At 48.0% G+C, this 22,204-nt stretch overlaps 1 protein-coding gene across 2 annotated transcripts in view; it reads left to right on the forward strand.

The window, feature by feature from the left end:
- Tafa5 (TAFA chemokine like family member 5) overlaps positions 1–20,557 on the forward strand; it is a 200,727-nt gene extending 180,170 nt beyond the window's left edge. For both annotated transcript variants that reach the window (XM_051160165.1, XM_051160167.1), the window contains exon 4: positions 19,561–20,557. In XM_051160165.1, the coding sequence (XP_051016122.1) occupies positions 19,561–19,569 (9 nt within the window). In that variant the 3' untranslated portion in view covers positions 19,570–20,557. The remainder of the gene's footprint in view (positions 1–19,560) is intronic.
- The last annotated feature ends 1,647 nt before the right edge of the window (positions 20,558–22,204 follow it).

Genomic DNA, 22,204 nt, shown 5'->3' on the forward strand with positions numbered 1-22,204 from the left:
CAGCTGGAAAGGAGGTAGCATGTGATGTCATCTCAAGGGACACTGCTTCCCCGTGACAGCCTGACTTCCATAGTGGCTCCAGGTAGCACCCAAGTGACCTCACTGCATTTCACTTGGATAAGAGGGGTGGGTCTTCATGATGGGTTGCCTTTAATGGGGCGTTCCTGTGGAGATTCTCTGTTTGAATCCCACATCAGGAGAGAGTCAGTGAGTCTCCTACCACACAGCTGATCTACATATACTGAGTTAACATCCTTTCTTTCTCAAGCCTGCTTGACTCCCAACACTCTCCTAATACTGATGCCAGGCCCCAGTACTGTGAGGACCCAGGAAACCAACCCTTAGTATGCAGATCAATGCTCTCATCTACCATGGAGCACACTGACAGGGAAGAACCTAGGCCAAAGCTCAGGGGCTGATGCCCCCACCCTCACCCCCAGTATGATCAGAGGATGCCCATGACATCTTACCAGTGGACAAAAAGAACCAGACACAGCAGGGATGTGGACAGAGGAAGAAGCAGGCACACCAGGGCAGAAGAGAACCACCATGCAAGATGAAATACTTCCAGCAGGCAGACTGCCAAAAAAACGAACGTCACCGATCAGGAGGAGGAGGAGAAGAAGAAGAAAATCCTGCCTGCGACCCTGAAGCAGAGATGGCCTCTCGCCCAGCAGCCCTGCACCTCGGATCGATTTAGATGCTTTCTGGACGTGACGTCCTCACAAGGACAAAGCAGACTGAATTAGAAAGTGGTGTGAGCACTGAGGCGGGCAGTGCAGGCTCAGTCCGCAGGAGCCCGATGCCTGCACCCTAACCCGTCTTTGTTCGGCCCAAGTGATGGAAGACCAGAGTCATTACTTGGATCCGTGAGCAGCCCATTCTGGGCTCCCCTGAGTCCACCTGTTCATCACCACGGTAATAGCTGGACATGTTAATAGATTCTGTGCGTAAACAAAATTGTATATGGCGGTGCTGCATCAAGTAGTATTGTAAGCAGAGACATTCTTCATGCCCTTGGCACATATGAGCCCAGAAACAACAAACACACACACACACAAAAAAAAGATGGCTTTGTCCGAGCTACATTATTTCTGTCGGCATTTTTCAGAAGGAGAGGCATTACTGCTGGTCCCTCTTTCTCTGTAATTGGTCTGCATTCATCTCAATTTTCCTTAAAGCAGCTGTTCTTTGAATTGTTTTAAATACATAAATGGCAAATGGTTGGAACGAAGGGAAACTGTCTCAATGGGGAGGGGGAGACAGAGCCTGTCATACAAGACAGGTGGGTGTGGGGTGAGCCCACTGCCACAGAGGGGAGGCAACCGGAACTGGGCCAATACTGAGCATGCCTGGAGGTGGCACTAGGATGACTGAGGGTCCCAGTGAGGTTGAAGATGAGAGATCAGGCTCTGTTTACCTTCTCTGTATCACCAAAGAGCAGAGAAGTCTAGTTCCTACCCCTGTGAAACTGGGCCCCATGCTCAGCCTCTTCCTGTCTCCCTAACCCTGTCTCCCCAGCCCTACCTTCCTGTCTCTCCCTTTCCTCAGCTCTCAGGCACATTGGTGTTTTGTTGGAGGCTAAGGGTGTAGAACTGATTCGGCACATGGCCCCCTATGTTAAGGAGGTGTTGAAACCCTCGCATCTCTCTGGAGGCGTCAGTCATTGGCACTTGATTGTTGTCCGTGCATACTGCACTGCGTGGAACATACCTGAGATGGTGCTGGTTCCCCATGCTGCAGTACCTATGTCACATAGACACAGATGAGAGAAGCACGGGGCCTCCTGACTAGACAACATGTCCTCCAGTCATGGAAGCTAGGAACAGAGCTACCACCAGAAGTGAGGTCTTGTTCTTGCCGAGGCAGTCCCCCTCAAGCCTCGACCTTTCAGCATTCTAACCATGAAAAAGGTAAAGCACATGAATGTGGTCTTCATGGGCCTCCATGTCCTGGGAAACCATCTCCCATGCTTAGATACCCACTAGACTTGAGAAAGCCTGCTCCTGGAAAGTAGGCCAGGGAATGTTCCAGAAAGTTGCATTAGAGACCTGTGAGAAGACCTGAAAATCTTCTTCTCTTAAGTAGAACCCAGAATGGCCAACTCTAATAGGTCATTCAAGCGCCCTGTACAGAGTGAAGTTGATACCCAGGTGACCACCCTAAGATGTGCACCCCAGGCCACTGCCACCTCCTAGGCCAGGCATGAGTCCCCAACAGGTAATGCTGACAGAATGTTCCAACATGTTTCTCTGTGTTATTTTAATTTGGCCTTAGATGCTCTCAGGTAGAAATGGCATTGTTTTAATTAAGGACAGAAGTAAATGCACATCTCGGCTACATCAGAAATGGCAGAATATTGAGTCTAAGTCAGGAAGATAAGTTAGCATCTGTGTGTTCATCATGGAAGTGGTTGGGGCCATGTCTCTTATCACCTTCGTGAGCTCTATCCCTGAATCAGGCTATCCCTTCCTCCCAGGCTCCAGGCTCCCTGAGTGGGTCCTCACTGTTAGGAGGTACAGATTTGCCTCACTGTCCCTAGCCCACTCTGGGCTGAGCGAGCAGAAGTGGCTTTGCTGGTGGCAGACCCTTTGCAGTAGCCCCTGTGTGCTACAGAGGTAATAAATATGAGTCTTCAGCATAGGTGTTTGTCTAAGTTAGGTTTCTATTGCTGTGACAAAACACTAGGACCATAAATCGAGATGAGGAGCAAGGCGTTGTCTTACACATCCATGTCTCTGTTCATTACCTGTATTAGTGTTCTCTAGAGTCACAGTACTAATGGAATAGTTCTTTATCTTCTCTCCTCTTCTCTCTTCTCCTCTTCTCTCCTCTCCTCCTCCTCCTCTTCCTCTTCTTCTTCTTCTTCTTCTTCTTCTTCTTCTTCTTCTTCTTCTTCTTCTCTCTCTCTCTCTCTCTCTCTCTCTCTCTCTCTCTCTCTCTCTCTCTCTCTCCACACACACACACACACACACACACACACACACACACACACACACAATTTATTGGAGTGGCTTACAGGCTGAAGTGCAACTAATCCAACAATGGTCAGCTGTGAAAAGGAAGTCTAAGACTCTAGTAGCTGCTCAGTCCCACAAGGCTGGGAGTCTCAGCTGGTCTTCTCTATATGCTGGACTTCCTGAGAAGTGGGCTCCAGTGCCAGTGAAGGAATGGATGTGACAGCAAGGCAAGGGCAAGAAAGAAAAAAAAAAAAAAAAAAAAAAAAAAAAACCTTCCTTTTTCACTGCCCTTGTATAGGCTTCTAGCAGAAGGTGTGGCCCAGAATAAAAGTGTGTCTTCCTGTCTCAAGGTCTGGATTAGAGATATGTGGCATCCAGGGTCAAATCCTGATCACAATCTGTTTCTGGATTGTAGTTCATTTCAGATATAGTCAAGTTAACAACCAACGATAGCCAACATATCATCAAAAGAAGTCAGCACAGGAACTCAATCAGGGAAGGAATCTGGATCTGATGCAGAGCCCATGGAGGACTGCTGCTTACTGGCGTGTTCAGCCTGCTTTCTTACACAAGCCAGGACCACTTTCCCAGGGGCAGCACCATCCACAATGAGCTGGGCCCTTGCCCCATCAGACACTAATTATAAAATGTCATACAGCCTGATTTCATGGAGTCATTTTATCAACTGAGGATCCCTCCTTTCAGATAACTCTAGATTGACATAAAACTCTTATGACACATCTTTAGAAATGAGATTGTGTTTCTGTCACATCACTTTAAAGGCCAACTCTCTTTCAGCCAGACATTCAGCAGGTGCCTCAGGTCCTAGGACAACATCTGCCATATTACCAGCACCAGCATAGGTGACACTGTAGATCTGCCACCACCAGGTCCTGATAATTGCCCTATACCCTGCACTGGAGCACTAGGCATATGTTGAGAGAGCAGCCCTATTGAAAGACTGATCCATGGTACCGAATGAGCATTCTAGGTCAGACCCAGTTATCTATAACCTGGGGAACTGATGCTTCTGTGTCTCTGGGCAGGTGTCCTGTGGCAGTTGGTCTTCCTAAGCCTTGGTTTCCTTGTCTGGAGAAAATGGGAGGGTTCCCTCAGCTGACCTCATAGGTTACTGGCATGAGAAAGAGAGGGGTGGAAAGAAAAGGCTACTGGGATACTAGGGGGTCTCTGTGGGGAAGGTTAATGTCCTTTTACACCCTGTGTATTCTGGGGTACTCACATCTCAGTGGCTGTGTAGGATGAAGAAGCCTCTTCTGGGACTCCCTCTCTTTTTGATGTGATAGCATCCATGCACTAGGAATGGTGAGGGCACTATTTGTGGGTCTGCATCTCTCCAGCATATTGTTTTGATTCTGATTGGATCCACTGTGTGTAGTCATGGTCATTAGGGTCTCATGGGGCATGTGGCCACCTCGTGGGTAATCTTCCAGATGAGGTGTGAGAGACTGGTATTTTTTTTTTTTTTTCACCATGGGAGAAATGGGACTCCTCAGTAAGCACTGGGAGGAGAGCTCAGCTCCTCTCCCAAGTCCTTGGAGAAACATCCATGATTTGTAAATCAATACAGTGGCTGGACTCAACATGCTGGCTTCATATTGTGCCCAGCTTCCATTTAGTAAGAAGGTTTGAAGTAAGAACTCTCAATAGCATCAAGGCTTAAGGACAAGAAGCGACTCCCCGTGTAAAGTGCCTTTGAGCCTGTGTCACCTCTTAACCCTGCTTTGACTGTGAGTCACTGTGCACAAGAACCCTAGAACAACTTCTTCTTAGTGGACTTAACATTGGGACATGTGAGGAAGGTGATGGTGGGAAAACAAAAGGCAGAGGGCATGCCACAGGGACTCCACTCCTGCAACAGGAACAATGGCAGGCTCAGGAGAGTGGCTGGCAAAGCTTACTCGGCGGGCAGAGCCTCCTATGTGGAGCCTTGTGCTCATCCTGTCTGCTCTCTGACCTCTGCTGTCTGCCTCTACCACGCTGAGGCAGAACCCAAACTTCTTATAGGAAGATGCCATCCCTGACTGGTGGGAGCCTGCTGGTAGTCACATGAAAATAAGTGTTTCTTCATAGTTAAGAGTACCCAGGTCCAGCCTGGAAGATGATGGAGTAACCCATATCCAGGGAGCAGAAGGAGTCTGAAGACATGGCAGCCAAGCCTCCTTGAGTGTGGGGCAGCTTTGGTCTCTGCCTGGTGAAACTCAGGCCATAGACTGGAGCCTGGGGAAATGAGCACAGTGGGTACGGAGTGTGCCCTGAAGAGAGGGCCATGTAACCCTGTAGCAGCCCACTGGGCTCACACTGGCAGCCTCGGAGATATTGCCCGGATTCTCTGGAGTTGAACATGGCCACGTCCATTATTCTGGGATGGCATGACAGAGAAGAGCCTGGAAGGAAGGCAAGCCCTTGTACTTTCCCGCAGAGACACACGGCGCATGCAAAACACCAAAGACCAAGGAGCAGAATTCAAATGTGTATCGGAAGCTACAAATAATAGAACTGTCACTGCAGAAAATGGAAGCCAAGGCGTGAGAGCAATCTTAAGACCAGGAAGCATCAAAGAAATGGAACGAAGGGTGAAGGAGAAGGGTTTGGAAGCCAGGGAAGGGACTTGAAGCTTGAGAGCTGGGGTGCTGCCAAGAAGAACCAGGCATCAGGAAACGAAAAGATGAGCTTCGGGACTCCAGTCCCCCAGGTGGAAGGAAAGTCCCCGGCTAGAGCAGAAACTTGACTAGTTCTGACATCATAGGGTGTGTCTGGGTATGATGAATGAAGGACGCCCGTGTGGCAGTTGTTTAGGTGGCACCGAAGAAAAGTAAAGATGGAAGGGACATGTGTCCAAGAGCCAATGCAGGCACAGTCTTGTGAGCCCGGAGAGATCTGAAGCCAAAAGACAAGAGGATTGTTGGCAAGATAAACCAAAACATAATCTTCCTATGTCTACTTGATTTGGACAAACGGAGCGTTTTTCCATGACTGGAAAAGCATACCCCAGCAAAGTGTTTCTAAAAAGGTGCATAAAATATACATGCAGATCAATAAAACAAGACACTAAAATGAAGAGGGAAGATGAGAAAGTTCATGTGAGGGGAGACTGACGTTCATCACTGTCACTGATCTCAGGACATGATGGACACCACCTAAAACCCCAGCACTCAGGAGACTGAGGCAGGAAGATCTCCAGTCTGAAGCCAGCCTGTTGCTATGGCCACACAGTTGAATGTTAACTCTCAGGCCTGGTCCTTGATTTCCTCTGATCATGCAAAGTTCTCCTTACGCAAATGATGCCCTAGTGTCAGCTGTGGTTGATTAAGGATGGCCAGAGAGCAAGCAGCCAGCAGCAGTATGGGAAGGATCACTCCGGTCCATCCTCAGTGCACGATCATTCTTCTTTGTGATCAAAACTTTCCAGGATCGCTTTGGGCCTTTAAGAAATGGTCTCTTCAATTTGATCAACATTAAAACCTACCAGTGAAGCTAAACCTGCATTCTGCCAAAGCACCACAAGTGAAAGAGCAAAAGGGATCTGAGCATGTGTGCAAATGTGTAGGGCTAGGAGAGAAGTGTAGCCAGAGAAGGTAAAGAGCATTGTGTATGACAGGACCTTGCTGCCTGTGAAAACAATAAATGTAAGTGGACCACCTATCTGTATCAAAAAAACCCAAAGGCTATCAGGTCAGTTGTTCAAGATAGCAATCATTCAGAGCTGTCTAAAGGCACTCTAAGCATCACAGGAAAGGTTTACAGTGAAGACTAAAGAAAGCTATACCAAGTGATAAATTGAAAAGAAAACAGGAGGTGAGATTGGAACATTGTGATGTCATATGTTGATACCATTACTTAATGGCATATATTTGTATATTGTAGTTCAGATTGAAATGGCGGGGGGGAAGGAGTAATGTTTGGGACCCCACGGCTGACAAGCATGTCAGAGACCATGATTGCAGATGAAATTAGCAGAATTGGTGTTTGAAGTTGAAGTAACATGGGGCTTGAAATCTAAAAGTTATGTATATCTGTCAGGTCTGCTGGAAATCAAATATCCATCAAGGGCAGGAGTAGGGAGAACAGGGAATGGATCCTGTGAAACCCACCTTCTCACAGATGCTTTTGCAGTCACTTATGGAAACTGGTCTACGACCAAGGCTGTTGCTAATGTGTTATCATTTTCAAAATCTCCACAAAAAATACCTTTAAGTAACAGGCAGAAGAGATGCACCAGCCTTTCTTTCCACTGTAAATCAGAGTTAAAGCCAGGTTGCCTTGCCGCAGCTTCCCACGCTAACTCATAGGTGACCTGGCTCTCAGGGGCATGGACTGTGTCCACATAAAATAAGCAAGATGCCATATCCAGGGTTGGTGCCACAAGTGAGCCATCACCTGATGTGATCTGAACAGGGAAGTGTAGATGGACAATCATCGAAGGAACTAGCATACCATTTAGGATGAAGCAGAAAGAACTCAGCATACCTAATGAAAGATATTCTTGGTGCGAATGTTGCTTTACAAATCAGAAACAATGACAATTTAAAACAACAACCTAGATTTGGGGAAATCCACCCTCCAAAGAGAGGAAAAATTAGCATCGAACTTATTAGTTAAGTTAAAAAAATTTCTGGAATTTGTTGTTGTATCTTTAATGATCTTATAAAGACATATTTTTGGGTTTTTTGTTTTTGTTTTTGTTTTTAACATCTGTGTAGCCCACATTATTAAGGCCAAAAAGTAAGCGTAGAAAGAGAATATCAGTCTCACCGTCAGGGTGTATAAATGCTCAAGGAACCAACACTGGGTTCATGAGGATCTGGGCACCTTGGTGACATGCAGGATTTTTTTTTTCTGTGCAGAAAATTACCAAACATATAGAGAGGAGGAAGATGCTAATAATGTCCACTAAACACTCTAGGTGGGGAGAGTTTGATGGGCATATTTGGTATGCAGGACTCTTCCCCCTAAATCCTGTGAAACATGGAAAACTGCTGCTGGGTTTATTTCAGGAGCCACTGAAGCCTTTATTGCACATGTGTCCTCAATAATGGAAAAGCAACAGTGCTCATTTTTACGAAGACTAAGGCTGGTGTTGCAGGGCTCTGGGCACAAGACTGGCCCAGCTGAGTACCCCTGGGGCCTAAGTCCTCCACTGTCTGAGGTGCTGCAGATATGTCTGGGTTCCTGCATGCCTTTGCCAGTGGCATTGCCGAACTGGACACACATCATCTATATCTACAGGGAACCGCCACACCCTGAACACTGCAGTCCTTGAAAAATAAGACAAAGCCAGTGGCCGCAAAGTAGGCTGTTATAAGAAATGAGGTTGTACTTTTAAAATTCCAAAGCCAGGTATATGAGAGACCACAATGAGTTGTATATTTAAAAAAAAATGGAGTTTCTCCTGTAGCCAACACACCTGAGTGGTACCAGGCACACAGTAATTATACTTGTAAATAGTGAAAATCAAATGAACAGCACCAGAACCCTGAGACCTCTGCCTAGCACAGTGGGTCTCGTGTTCCCTGCCATGTGCTGTGTCCACGTAAAGCCAGAATCATTGATTGCCCTGTGGGAGGCCACGTCAGGCCACCACCACCTCTGATCACTCCGTGGATGCTCTTCAAAACCAAACCCAGGGCCATGAATACCTGAGATGAGAAATGCAACCTTCATGAGGCTCAGGAACTCGGCTGGATGCCTCAGAAGTAATAACCTGGACCCACAGTCAGTGTATTCATCTTTGAGTGTTATGCGCCCATACACACCCTGAAGTGTAGGAGTTTGACAGGCAGCGGTCCATAGACCAGACCCAGCTGCCCTGTTTGTAGATAAAGCCTTGGGAGACATCACACATGCTCATTCATATTCACTTAATTTCCATAAAGCTTCCAACGAAATCATTTGGGACTTTACAAAGTATTTGAAATTGTATCAATGTAGTTCAGTCAGAGGGAGGCACAAGTCCTTGCCCTGCTGCAGCAGACGCGTGACTTAAAAGTTGGCATGAAGCCAAACATCATATGTGGGCACCTGATTCTGAACTTGGGGCTCTAGCCCAGCCTGAGCCCTGGTTCTGCCACTGTCCTACATGAGATGATGTAAGAACCCCATTGACAAAGCCCTAGGCTCTTGATTCAAGCCTGGCAAGGGTTAGTGCTTGTTACTACTGCCTCCTGACCCATGGAACAGGGCATGTGGCTCTGAAATGGAAGCTAAGTGTTCCTAAGAACTGCATCTGTGACACATCAGCATTTCAGAGCATCAGCAGTTGGCGGGAGGATTGGCTTAGTCTTTCCAGGGAAAGTCAGGTTGGATCCTTACCACACACTGTGTTCCAGATTAAATTCCCTAGGGATTGCAGAATGGGATGAAACGGAGGTGGTGAGGACCAAAGCACAGATGAGCGCTGAACCAAGCTGAGAGGGAGGAAGAAAGCTGCAAGCTCAAACCTAGCTTGCAAAATCCACCGCTGCACCTCCTGCTCCCTGATACTATGAGCTGGGCAGTGTTCTCCGGCAGATGTGTGAATGCACCTGACCTCTCTTGCAGCCTGGTTTCGTGGCATGGCTTACACACTGTAGCTGCCAAGCACTGCAAATCTCTAGCCTGGGGAGAAACCTATGCGCTGAAGGTACAACTCCAATGGCAGATCATATGCGTACAATGCATAGTGCCCTGGATTTAATCCCCAGCCCACTCCCCACTTCCCATCACAAATCAGTGTTCCAGATATGTATTCTACTGAAAATATTTTGATCTGTAATCCATCATGAAGGTGAAAACTGTTAGGTAGAGCATGGTATTCTGGAGATTGATTGGAGCTGTTGACAAGCAGGCTTACTGTACGGTGCAAAGACAGTCTCCAGAGGAAATAAGGTAAAGTGTGTGACTAGCAAATCCTGTAATACAAAACAGGAATGCAAAAGAAATGTGGAGATTCTTCTCAGACAATAGCTGATAAAAACACAAATGAGGTGCCAGTCATCAGAGACATTGTGGTTGATTTTATTTTCTTCCAGCTACCTTTCTGACCTTCTGGAAGATTCTAGTATATATAAATCCATCAGTCTTCTAGAAGGCATATGGACAGTGTCCATCTGGATAATCAGGAAAAGTGCTTAAGGCACTTGGAAGCCAGTGTAGCCATTGCTCAGAAAGATGAGCCTAGACTTGGCACAGGACCTAAGGTCCCCTCCTTGTGTCTTTCTACCCACCAAAGAGGAATGCCTGTCCTCAAGCATGTATATCCTGCTCATTGTGACATTGTTCAAACAGCCAGCAGACGGACATGATCAGGTGTCCATCATTGTTGATGTGATCTTGGATTTAGTTTGTGAGAATTTTATTGAGTATTTTTGCATACATGTTCATGAGGGAAACTGATCTGTAATACTTTTTCTTTGTCCAGTCTGTGTGTGGTTTGGATATCAAGGTGACTGTGGCCTCATAAAATAAATTTGGCCATGTTCCTTCTGTTTTTATTTTGTGGACTAATTTGAGAAGGGTTGGTATTAGCTCTTTTTTGAAAGTCTAGTACAATTCTGTCCTAAAACTCTGGGCTTTGGGAGGAAAAATTTGACAACTGCTTCTATTTGCTTTAGGATTATGGGACTGCCAAAATTGTCTTGATTTAACTTTGGTAGATAGTATCTATCAATAAATTGTGCATTTCTTTTAGCTTTTCCAATTTTGTGGAGTATAGATTGTTAAAGTCTGACTGAATGATTTATTTGGATTTCCTTGGTGTCTGTTATTATGTCCCCCTTTTAATTTCTCATTTTGTTAATTGGGATATTCTGTCTCTGCCTTTTAGTTAATTTGGATAAGGATTTGTCTATCTTGTTGATTCTCTCAATGAACCAACTTTGCCTTTCATTGGTTCTTTGTATTGTTCTCTTTGTTTTTATTTTGTTGATTTTAGCCCTGCATTTGATTATTTCCTGCTGTCTACTCCTCTTGAGTTTGTTTGGCTCATGATTTTCTACTCCCAGTCAAGCCTAGGTTGGGTTAGTACATATATCCAGCCTCCGTGTCCTTCAGCAGCTTAGTGACACACGCTATAGTGTGACAGGGCGGACCGTTACTCCAGCTGTACTAGTCATGTCTATCCCCGAGGCTCACAGCTCAGGTTCTAGATGGCTAATGGCTCCAGGTTAAGGAAGATCTGAGGGAGAGATGTGTGGCGTTCCATTCGTCTCTCTGAGTGTGTCCTGGGATGCCTGAGTCTCCTTTTCTCATGGCCTGTCCTGATCTGTATTTGTCCTGCCCCTTTGTGTGAGAGTCTCAGCTCCTGGTCAGAGCTAGCTGTCTGGGACTGCAGGCCCACCTTTGCCTTTCCTCAGCTGCCCCTGTGGGTCCTGCTTGGAGGTGGGTAGAGGACCTAAAGGTGCCAATTCTTTACAGCCCCATCCCTGTCCTCCTCCACATGTGCTGTGGGTGGCCTCCCATCTTCTTCTGGTTTCTGATCAGCACCACAAAAAGCTCACCTCACCTGCCTTCTTCCCTAGCCTGGAAGGGTCCATATTAGCAGGCCAAAGGGACTCTTGGGAGCTAGAAGAGGGCCAAGCAGAGGTCAGCGAGGTCCCATTGCCGCAACAAAGAGAACAGGGAATGGCCGGTGCTGTACACGGTGGAGGTCAGGACTTGGGTTGTTCAGAGCTTGCTATGCAGTGGACAGTCTTCTTTCTGGGTGTTCAGGTGTTAGTGGCTGTAGGAGACCCCTCTCCAGATGTTGGAAGGCATCTACTTAATCTAAGCCAGTGGCTCTCAACCTTCCTAACGCTGCAACCCTTTAATATAGGCTCTCGCATTGTGGGAACCTCCAACCATGAATTATTTCGTCAGGATTTCATTGCGGAAACTAGCTGAGCTACCTGTTTCCACTCTCAGCCAGGCACAGCCTTTGATCCGTAGTCAAGATATTACATAAGGACCCTGAAGTGGTGGCTGCTAATCTAATCCAGCAGGAACACCCCAACTCATCTCAGATGCAAGGGCCTATAGCACCTATGTCCTGCCTCATTTTGTGGGGTTCATGTGGTGACAGTGTGGGAGCCCCTGTTGGTACAGATAGATGGTCTCTGACAGCAGAAATGTATCTTGTAATGGCTCTGAATGCACAACTCTGAGATGATGATGTGCACAGAGCCAGCTCCCCTCGTATCCTCCAGGGAGGAAGACTTTCCCAGTTTGCCAAGTCTCAGGTGGCTGCAATATTCCTTGGTTCATGGTTGCACCATTTCAGTCTCTGCCTCTGCCTCCATATGGCCATTTCTGACTGCCCTGTCTATATCTCTGTAACAACACCAGTCATGAGATTAGGGTCCTCCATAAGCCAGTGGGATTACATCTTGCCTTGATTACATCTGCTAGAACATCTGGAGGAATGGACAGGCTATCCCTCCTGAGGGGACCAAGAGTAATCAGGTACAATCTCTGCTCACAGCCACAGAAGCATGAGAGCCCAGGTGGCATCTTGGCGTTCACACAGCTGCAGCTTTTCTCCAAGACCAGCTGCACATGCAGAGCCCTCTTCCTGAGAAGAGAATCCGCCTCCACTCCTCTCTGGTTCCCTCCTTATTAACGAGTTTGTTTATGGAAGATCAATAAATATTTGATGGAAGGATGAATAACCGTGGGCAGATTCCTCAGGCAAGCTCAAGGGCTTCCTCAGAGCCTCCTACGACTCCTGAACATAGCTCTGGGTCCCAGTGGGCTCTGTGCTGCTCCGGCGATCACACCCCATTTTGATTATTTTGGGGAGATGTTACTTGCTAATTTTATCAGGGCTGCTGTTTGCTGTTGGGTAGTTTAAGGGTGGAGGCCTGTACTGAGCTCTGCCTGCGCAGCATGCTGGCACTGGGTCTGGGTCGCTTTGCATAGCTCTGGTCTTTGGCTGTTGAGAAGGGCTATTCTGAGGTAACCCTTAGTCTCTGATACTTCCTAGAAGATGGACATCGTGTCCTGAAGGTGGGTGCAGGCCTTCAGGTGGCAGAGTATTGCCGCTTAGCTCAGACCTCCACTAGACTCTAAGCAAAACCAACTACGGAGCCTTTGGAGATGGGATAGCAGGTCCTGGGAGTGGGAGCCAGGCACTTAGCCCCCATGCCTTTCCTAAGCCCTGAAGTTGCTTTTACTACTACATGTTGGAGCGTTTCCATTTAGGTAGGCACTAAGCAAAGCTCCTCTGCAAACAGAACCCGGGTTATTAAAGCTAGAATCCAGGTTATTTAAGCTAAGTATGCTACATACCTGCTGTCTGAGGGTGCAGATCTGATCCTACTCTTCCCCACAAACCATGTGTGTCCTGCTGCATTCTCAACTAGCCTGGAGGGATTATAAGGTTAGAGTGATTTGTAATGTTGCTAAAGGCCTGGGGCCCTAGAGGGTGAGATTTGTAACCAGTTCTGGCCATGCCTGGTTACAAGTCAGATATAATGGGCACACACATGGCACGCAGATGGCACACACATGGCACCCTGCTGAGATGGCAACTGTGATGGCCAGTGATACATGAGTCACAGGCACTTGGAACTGTAGGAGCAGAGTCTTGGCCAGCCATAAACCTTTGCTTCTCAGGCCCTCTGGTTGGCCTCCTGCATCAAAGATTGACATTGAAAACCCACTGTATCCTCTACTACATGAGCCTAGAAAGGCTTGCGGGTCCTTCTTTGTGTGGCTCCAAAGTCAGGTGTAGTGCAGTCCAGGGTCGTCTCCCAGAACCTTCTCCAATCACCTTCCTTCTGCTCAGTCCCAGAGTGGTTTGGGGGCAGCAAAGCAGAATCCCATTCTGAATGTCCCGGTTACAGTGGCCATCCTATGACACTAGGTCATAAGTGGACATGGACTGCCAATCTTTGTCATACTGCCTCTGAAACTTGTGGATGACTCTAGCAGTGATATCCACTCTGGGATCTGGGGACAGATAGAACAGTGCAGCACAATTGGCTTCATCCAGTGGTCACTTGGGAGCAGCACTTCAGTGTGCCTCGGCATCTAATATGCAATTGAGGACCCTTGTCAGAAGGACAGACACCTTCCTGAAGGAGTTCACAACATCTGCCACCCCCAAGTTCTCTCCAGAGACCCTTGGCCTCTGGTACAATTCCCCATATTGTACCTGAGGCTCTTCAAGGCCTGGAGAGGAGGTGGGATCCATAATGCCCATTTTGCTGATTAGATGTTACAAAAGATTCCAGGGCTGAGTGGTGATGATGCTACCGTTGTAAGCTCCAGAAAGACGTTCCCTGTATCTGTAGCAGTAGAAGTCCTGAGGAAGAATCAGTGAGGCCATCTAGGAGGGCGAAGAGGCCCAGAGCAGAAATCCCAGCACTCAGCTGAGACAGGAGATCCAGCCTGGGCTGTGTATCACAAAACCCTGTCCCAAGAAGCAAATGAAGAAAGGGGGAGGGAGGAATTCCCTTTATCTGATGTGATATAAATAAAATTAAAATATCTTGAACCATCAGCCTAAACTGTTCTGGGGAGACACAGATGCAGTAAGGGAGACACAGAAAGGGATTTTTGACAGTTTCATGAAAAAAGTCACTAGAAGTACCTCTCAGCACAATAAAGGTGATAGATGACAGTTCTGTAGTCAATATTACAGTAAGTGGGACAACTAAGAACAGGGCATGAGTGTGCCTGCCCTGTATAGTGTGTGCACCTTGGATAAAAGAGTGTATTAATTATCTTCTATTGCTGTATTTGAACACTCTGACCAAAATCACATTGAGGAGGAAAGCATTCACTTGTCTGTCAAGTCCTGATCATGCTCCACCACTAACAGAAGTCAGGGCAGGAACTCACACAAGGCAGGAACTTTGAGGCAGGAACTGAAGCAGAGGCCATGGAGGGTGCTGGTTACTGGCTTGCTCCCTATGGCTTGCTTAGCCTGCTTCTTTTTATACAACCAAGAACCACCTACCTAGGGATGACACCACCCAAGATGGACTGAACATTCCCATACTGACCATTAATTAAGAAAATGTCCCCCCCACAGGCCAGTTTGATAGAGGCATTTTCTCAGCTGAAGTTCACTCTTCCCAGTTGACTTCAGCTTGTGTCAGGATGACAAAAATACAACCAACACAAAGGTCAGGACAAGAGCAAGGAGTAGCAGGGATAAAACAGGAAGTGCAGGATCAGAAATACTCCTGTTTTGACCATTGGCTAGATCTGGGTAGGGGTTTAAAGTTTACTGCCTGTATTGTCCTTGGCTGGTGCCTTAGTTTGAGCGGGACCCCTGGGCCCAAATCTGAGTGGAGAGTGGGATATGACTTTCTCACATACTCTGGTGCCTCACGTTTGACCATGTCCCCTGGAGGGGGAGACCTGGTGGCACTCAGAGGAAGGACAGCAGGTTGCCAAGAAGAGACTTGATACCCTATGAGCATATACAGGGGAAGGTAATCCCCCTCAGGAACAGTCATAGGGGAGGGGAATAATGGGAAAATGGGAGGGAGGGAAGAATGGGAGGACACAAGGGATGGGATAGCCATTGAGATGTAACAAGAACAAATTAATAATAAAAAATTAAAAAAAAAAAAGAAATACTCCTGTTTGCAAAGAGCATGATCTTAAGCATAGGGGATTCTGAGGACTCCACGAGGAAACTTTCAGTCCTGATAAACACTTTTCAGCCAAGTAAGGCACAAAAATCAACATACAGAGTTCAGTGTTCTTTCTATATGGCAATAACAAACATGCTGAGGGAAAAAAATCAAGAAAACATTCACTTCCACAGTAGCTTTAAGAATATGTGGGAATAACACTGATCAAGGAACTGAGAGAGAACTGAAATAATAGCATCTTGACACTGGACAGTGAAGAAGAAAGTTTAAGACACCAGAAGATGGAAAGGCTGTCCAAGCTCCTCCATGGACAAATGGCCCATGTGTAAATAGCCACATAACCAAAAACAGCCCACAGATTTAGTGCAGTCCCCATTATCACAGCAGTTGTCACAAGAAATAGAGAAAACAAATGCTAAGATCCACACGGAAGCACAAACTATGGCAGCTCAAGCCACCTTAAGCAGAAACAAAACAAAACAAAGCAAAACCATCCTGAAGTTATCACAAGACCGGGCCTCTAGTATGCTACAGAGCCATAGAGATGAAACAGCATGTAGACCATCATGGAATAGAGGACCCAAAAATAAGCCCACAGCACCTGATTATAAACAAAAGCTACCAGGAGTGTGCATTAGAAAGAAGACAGCCTTTTCAACAAAGAGCGCTGGAAAACATGGATACTTACATGTGGAAGAATGCACTAAAGATTTTGATCACACTGGGGTGGGATGGGTTTGTTGAGTATAGACTAGACTTATGAGTGGGAACCTGTAGGGGCCAGGGCCTGTGTGGCTGCCACCCCAGTGCCCAGTGACAGTGGTCAAAGCAGTTGTCGCATCCAGGGTACAGAAGGAAAACCACAGTAGACCCAAAGTGGCGTCATCCTTATGTCCATTACATAACGTGTGATTGCTATGAGCCGTGCTCCTGGCTCACTCTACAATAGTGACTGGACTCAGGGCCACAGCCTGTGTCCAACAAGCCAGGCTCAGCTACCTGTAACTTAATAAGCCAATTTAAACAGTCCAATTAACTGTGAAACGTGGAGGAGGGGAGGAAAAGATTGATTTATTCAATGTGACTACATTGAGAAAAGAGATGCAATGACCTCCCCAGATCCACACTGAGGGTCCTTAAGTGAGGTGAGGGTTTTAGTAGAGGGCAGCATTATGCATCTCTAAGCAGTGTCGTTCAACATGTGGTCCCACTCAACCTTGACCCATCATTGTCTCTTCTGTAAGGTGGCCTGACAAGTTGTAAATCTCCGGTGTGATGAAGTACCCCCTCTGTCTGGCTCAGGCTTTACGCTTTCTCTTTTCCCAGCACAAGAATATTGGTCCCCAGATTCGTGGGGATCATTGTTAGAATAGTGGGACAGCCAAAGTGAGAACAGCAAACATCCCTTTGGACTATCTCCAGCCCTGCCAGGCTTGTGCTTCAGGGCACAGCAGAGCCTCAGAAGGTGAGAGAGCCTTGGAATCCCAGTCAGCAGCCAAGGTTAGCAGCTGACCCAGATGAGACCACACAGGCTGGCCAGGGAATGAGGAAAGAAAGGACCCATTGGGCTTAACAGGGGATCCCACGAGAATGTCCACTCAGGACCTGTGGCAACAGGTCTGTCCAGATGTGATGGAACCAAGGCCTCAAGAAGACTTGGGCAGTTCCCTGTGGTTGGAGCCAGCCCTGTCCAGCTGCCCTCAAATTCTAGCCCAAGAAAGGTAACAGCCATCACGCACAGCAGCCACTGGCAATTGCTCAGTGTGGTGTGGCCAGCAGGGATATTCCCTCAGGGTGGGTGTGAGGCCACCTGTGGGCTGTGTCCCAGCAGATCAATGCTCAGGGACAACCCCACTAACCAGTGAGTAGCATGGACAGAAAAGAGCTTCTTTGTTTCTAAAAAGCATTACCACAGCCAGTCATGCGCCAACAGGGATTAGGCTTTGGGTACAAGAAGGAGAACATCCGTGCTAAGCATGTCTGCTTTGACCCATCACTATGAAGACACGTCTTGGTACTAGCACCATAAGAGGGGCTTACAGTGGAATAAGATGAAAAAGAATCAGCTAGGATCCTGTCCTCCAGCACAGATGGAGTCATGCTAAGACCTTCCTCATTGTCCTTTCTAGAAAGAGCAGAGACTGTTGCTACAGAACAGTGGTGGGAGAGAAAGCGGCCCCCAGAACACATCAGGAAGGGTGGATTTTTGATAATTCAACAATATGGGTTTTTTTTCCTTCCAAGAAGATGTCACCGAATAACAAATGTGTATGGTTTCAGCTGTTGGTTTTCCTCTGTTTGCAGACAGCCCCCACCATCTTATCATATCTAACAATCACCCTCCAAAATGTGCTGCAGACACAGACCATAGATCCCTCCCCAGCTCATGACAGTATGACAGTAGCGGGAGAGGGGTGAACACTGCCGAAGCCCACGCCAAGCCTGCCGAGCCACCGAGGCAGGCAAGATGGTTTGGCATGAGTCGCCCTCTGCTTGCTACGGTGTGAGTGCTATGTGAGCTGTTCTTATATTCATTGTCAGTGATATTGATAAGAAGATGTGAGATGCACTCCCCCTCCCCTGCCCCGAGTGTTTGGTAAATGCATGAAGATTCAAAGGACAGTCTACACCTATGCACTTGCCAGGCCTGTGGAATGTGGCTGCCACCATCAACCCATGGTCTCCTTGATGCCTCCTACCATAGCATGCGGCCTGGAGAAGTCACTCAGCAGCCAGACCTCACTCTATATGTACATACCAGGTGGGAGGTGGGGACGGGGGGGGGGGTGGGGCGGTTGCCCATGTCAGAAGGATCTCATGTTCTGCCTTAGTTTCCAGACACCTCATCAGGGTGGCAGAGCTGGGGTTGTTACTGGCAGTGTTAAGAGTCTTGGCTTGAGATCTGGAAGCCCCAACAAGAAAGGCCCATCATCCGTCCTAATGTAATGGAGACTAGCACTGGTGAAAAGCAGAGAAAGGCAGATTTATTTCACATGGACACACTGGAGGGAGGACTCAGAGGTCCGGTGATCTCTAAGTCTGTAGGGTACTGAATGAGGGTTAGATGTAGAGGGTAAGAGAGATAAGCATAACAAAGCAGTTTGGTCAAAGTGTGGTCTCTCTCATCATTGTCTCAGCTCAGGTCTCTCTGTTTTTTTTTCGAAAAATTTTTTCTTTTATTTATTTAATCACTTGAAAGTCCAATTCCAGCCCCCCTCCCTTCACCTCCTCACAACCTCCCCCATTCTATCCTCTCCTCCTCCTCTTCAGAGAAGGGGAGATCTCTACAGGTTACCAACCCACCCTGGCACAAGTCACGGGAGGAATAAGGGCATCTTCTCCCACTGAAGCCAGACAAGGCAGCACAGCGCACAGCTAGAGGCAAGGGATTCCAAAGGCAGGGAACAGAGTGAGAGACAGCCCCTCTTCCCGTTGTCAGGAGACTGCAAGGTGGTCTGCAAAGCTGTCACATGAGTGCTCTCCCTGGGAGACAAGCTTCTCCCATGGCTGGCACCAACCTTCCTTCCACCTTTCTCTTCTGCCACCACAGGACTCCCGGAGATATTTTAATTCTCTAAGGTAGATTGTCTCTGTCTGAGAGCTGAAGTGTGGGGCGAGGTATCTCCTCTCCTGCCAGAGCTGTTAAAGGGTTCAGAGGTGAAGTGCCTGCCTCCTGTGCCAGTGAGAGGCAAATGCTAAGTATGCGGATTTATGTCAGGCACCTTTAGGAAACAAAGGAGAACCTAGCCCAGCTCTGACCAGCGGAGGCTGGAGAGTGCACAGAGGTTCCCCTGGGTCCCCAGCAGAGGGCAGCCTCCCCTGGGACACAGAGTGGTGCTTCTGGGCCTTAATCTATGCAGAGCATCCCTCTCCCCAGCCATCCAGGTCTGCAATCTTGGGCTCACTTCCAGAATTTTAACTTGCCTGTGATGGGCAAGAGGGGAAGGTATGTGTCAGGGACACGATTCTGGGTGGTTCCAGTAGGAGGCGGCTGACAGCTCTCTGTCTTTGCTCCTCAGGTCTCCTGACAATCGCAGCCCCTGCGGTGCCCCGTAGGAGTGGCCGTGGCCCTCTGGAGATTCTACACCTCAGCCACAGTTCTCCATCCTGCGCAGACACCGCCTGTTCTCCTCCTCCGACCACCCACGGTTTCCCAGAGGCCTAACAAGGACAGCTCAATTCCTCCTCGGAGCTCTGAGCTCAAGTCTGTCCTACTGAACCCAGGAGGCCGGGGACTCAGACACACATGTCGGGGGTGGTGCCAGGAATCAGCAATACCTGGTGTGTAGAGCCTGGCTGCGCCCACCCTCGCTACCTGCTTGCTTTCTGGAGTTGAAGGACGAGAACAAGAAGAAAGGGGCTGCAGCCCAGCCAGCTGAGCCACGACGCAAAGTCCGGGGACTGCCAAGTGCAGAAGCCACCACTTCCTCTGTCCCAGACTGTCTGAATCGCTTTTATTTTCTTATACTTTCAGTACACTCAATAGACCAAAGAGCAAATCTATTTTAACGTGGACGCATCCCTGCTGCCAAGAGTTCCCGGGTTTGATTGTGGGGCGGGGGAGGGCACAGTGGCAGACATGCTGGTGGTCCAGGCAGCATGGAGAGGGCATCCGAGGCCAAGACCCCCGCCCCACGAACACTGCAGTGTGCCCTAGGAGGATGGCTTTGCCCAGAAGGACACCACCGTGGTACACCTGCAGGACCCAGCCAGGGCGAGGCCGGCGACGGCCCCCCAGCGGACAGCAAGGGCCCCGGACACAGACCCTTTGCCCCTGTGCTTAGACCAACTCTATCGTACTAAAATCACTTTCTGTTTTAACCAGTTAGACATGCCTCTTCCACAGCTCCATTTTTGATAGTTGGATAATCCACCATTTGCCAAGAGCATGCTGGGTCTCCCGTGACTGCTATCTCATCTGAAACACCATTTAGCTCCAGAAAGCAAATTAAAGAAAACTGAAGTAACCCTGTTTGAAAGAGATCATTAAATGTATTTTGCAAAAGCCTAAAGTTATATATTTAACAGTTTTTATATGTTGTATATTTGTAGAAAATCCTATTTAACATTTGACGGCAGGTCTGACCATCCCGAGAGTTGTGCCCAGGTCCCCTGTGATGCTGAAGACTCTAGGGGAGCCCATGGAGGGCCTCAGTGCAGGCATGGAGGGGCAGAGCTGTGGGTGAGGTGCATAGGACCCTGCCTGTCCTAGGAAGCTGAGTCTCTCTTTGCTTTGGTTCGGTCTGGTAGCTCACGTTCCCCCTGTGAGTCTGTGTGTTGCTAAACATTGCGTGTACAATGTTTTGGTCATGCCTCCACTGATGGATTTTGGTCCCTCTCTCTCTCTCTCTCTCAACCCCTTTTGCCATCAGTAGCTCTTGAGTCCATGTTCGGCCAACTTGCCCTTCCAAAATGAATGCCCCCCTTCATTCTCCAAGGTCTCCACATTGAGAGACTGAGACAGCAGGGGTGGAGGGGTGGCGGAGCTGGGGAACAGAGTCACTGTTCTTGGTTGCCCTACACTATGGGGCCAGAGGCCAGCACATAAGGGACAGACACAATCCTCATTTGTTTTCCTGAGTTCTGCTACAAGTATACTACCTACACGTTCAATTAACATGACTATCATTGCTAGTAATATGCTACTAAAGGAAAATGTTTAAAAAAAATGTATTTAACTCCAGTATATAGATGTTGTTCCAGCAACCATAGGCTAAAGATAGGAAAGAGAGCCCATTCCTGTGAGGCTCATCCCTGTAGCCACATGTCCCACCCCCACCCCCTTCTCTCGTGCAGAGGGATGAGCGTCCTAGGCAGTGAGATGAGGCTGACACGAGGGCTACTCATCAGAGGAGGTGGTCAGGCAAGGCCACTGTGCCCGTGATGCCAGACTCCAGTGGCCTGTCTTGCAGGGGCTCAGCAGAGCAGAGCAGGAAGTCTCAGTTCACCACTGAACCTCAACATCCGCACCACCTCTCCTTGGCTGTTTCCTTTGAAAGCTAGCGTAGACACCTCCGAGGGCAGAGACCGGGAGATTTAAGATGTTGCAGCATATTTTCCCCCTTGTTTTACAGTATCCAATTTTGTGTTGATTCAGCTAAATTATGAAAATAAAGAAAAAAAAGTCCTTTGATAAGCATGGCTTTTGTTCCCTGGCCGTGGTGTCCTGGGAGAGGGGAATAGTTTCTGTGGCTGGCGGGGACAGTAGGCAGGCACCAAGCACTGGGTCCTTCCTAGTCATAACACCTGAGGCGAACACCATCACCAGCTCCTCTTTGCAGCACCATCTGGGAGTTGAGTGCCAAGGGTTTCTTGGTCTCGCAGCAGTGGGCTCTAAAGCCACCCCTGGTATGTACTTAGGGTTTCTATATTATATGATAGTCCTGCTCAGCTGTGCTTAGCATCCCTGGGATAAGTCCCTGACCACCCCCTAGAGGCAAGGACAAGGGTATCTGTTCATTAAAGACATAATCTTCTGCTTTACTTCACCCCTCTGGTCCAGAGACAACCAGAGGCCCAAGAGAAGACCGACTACTATATGTATCTACCTGTCTTCCAGTTCTCGTGGCCTATAATAGCCACCCGAGATCATATGCTAGTCCCTATTTACCAAATATCAACTTTAAATAGCTGTGTATGTTGGTGGGCTGTATGGATGATAGT

This window comes from Acomys russatus, chromosome 17 (genome assembly GCF_903995435.1).
Source record: "Acomys russatus chromosome 17, mAcoRus1.1, whole genome shotgun sequence".
Classification (NCBI taxonomy): Eukaryota; Metazoa; Chordata; class Mammalia; order Rodentia; family Muridae; genus Acomys; species Acomys russatus.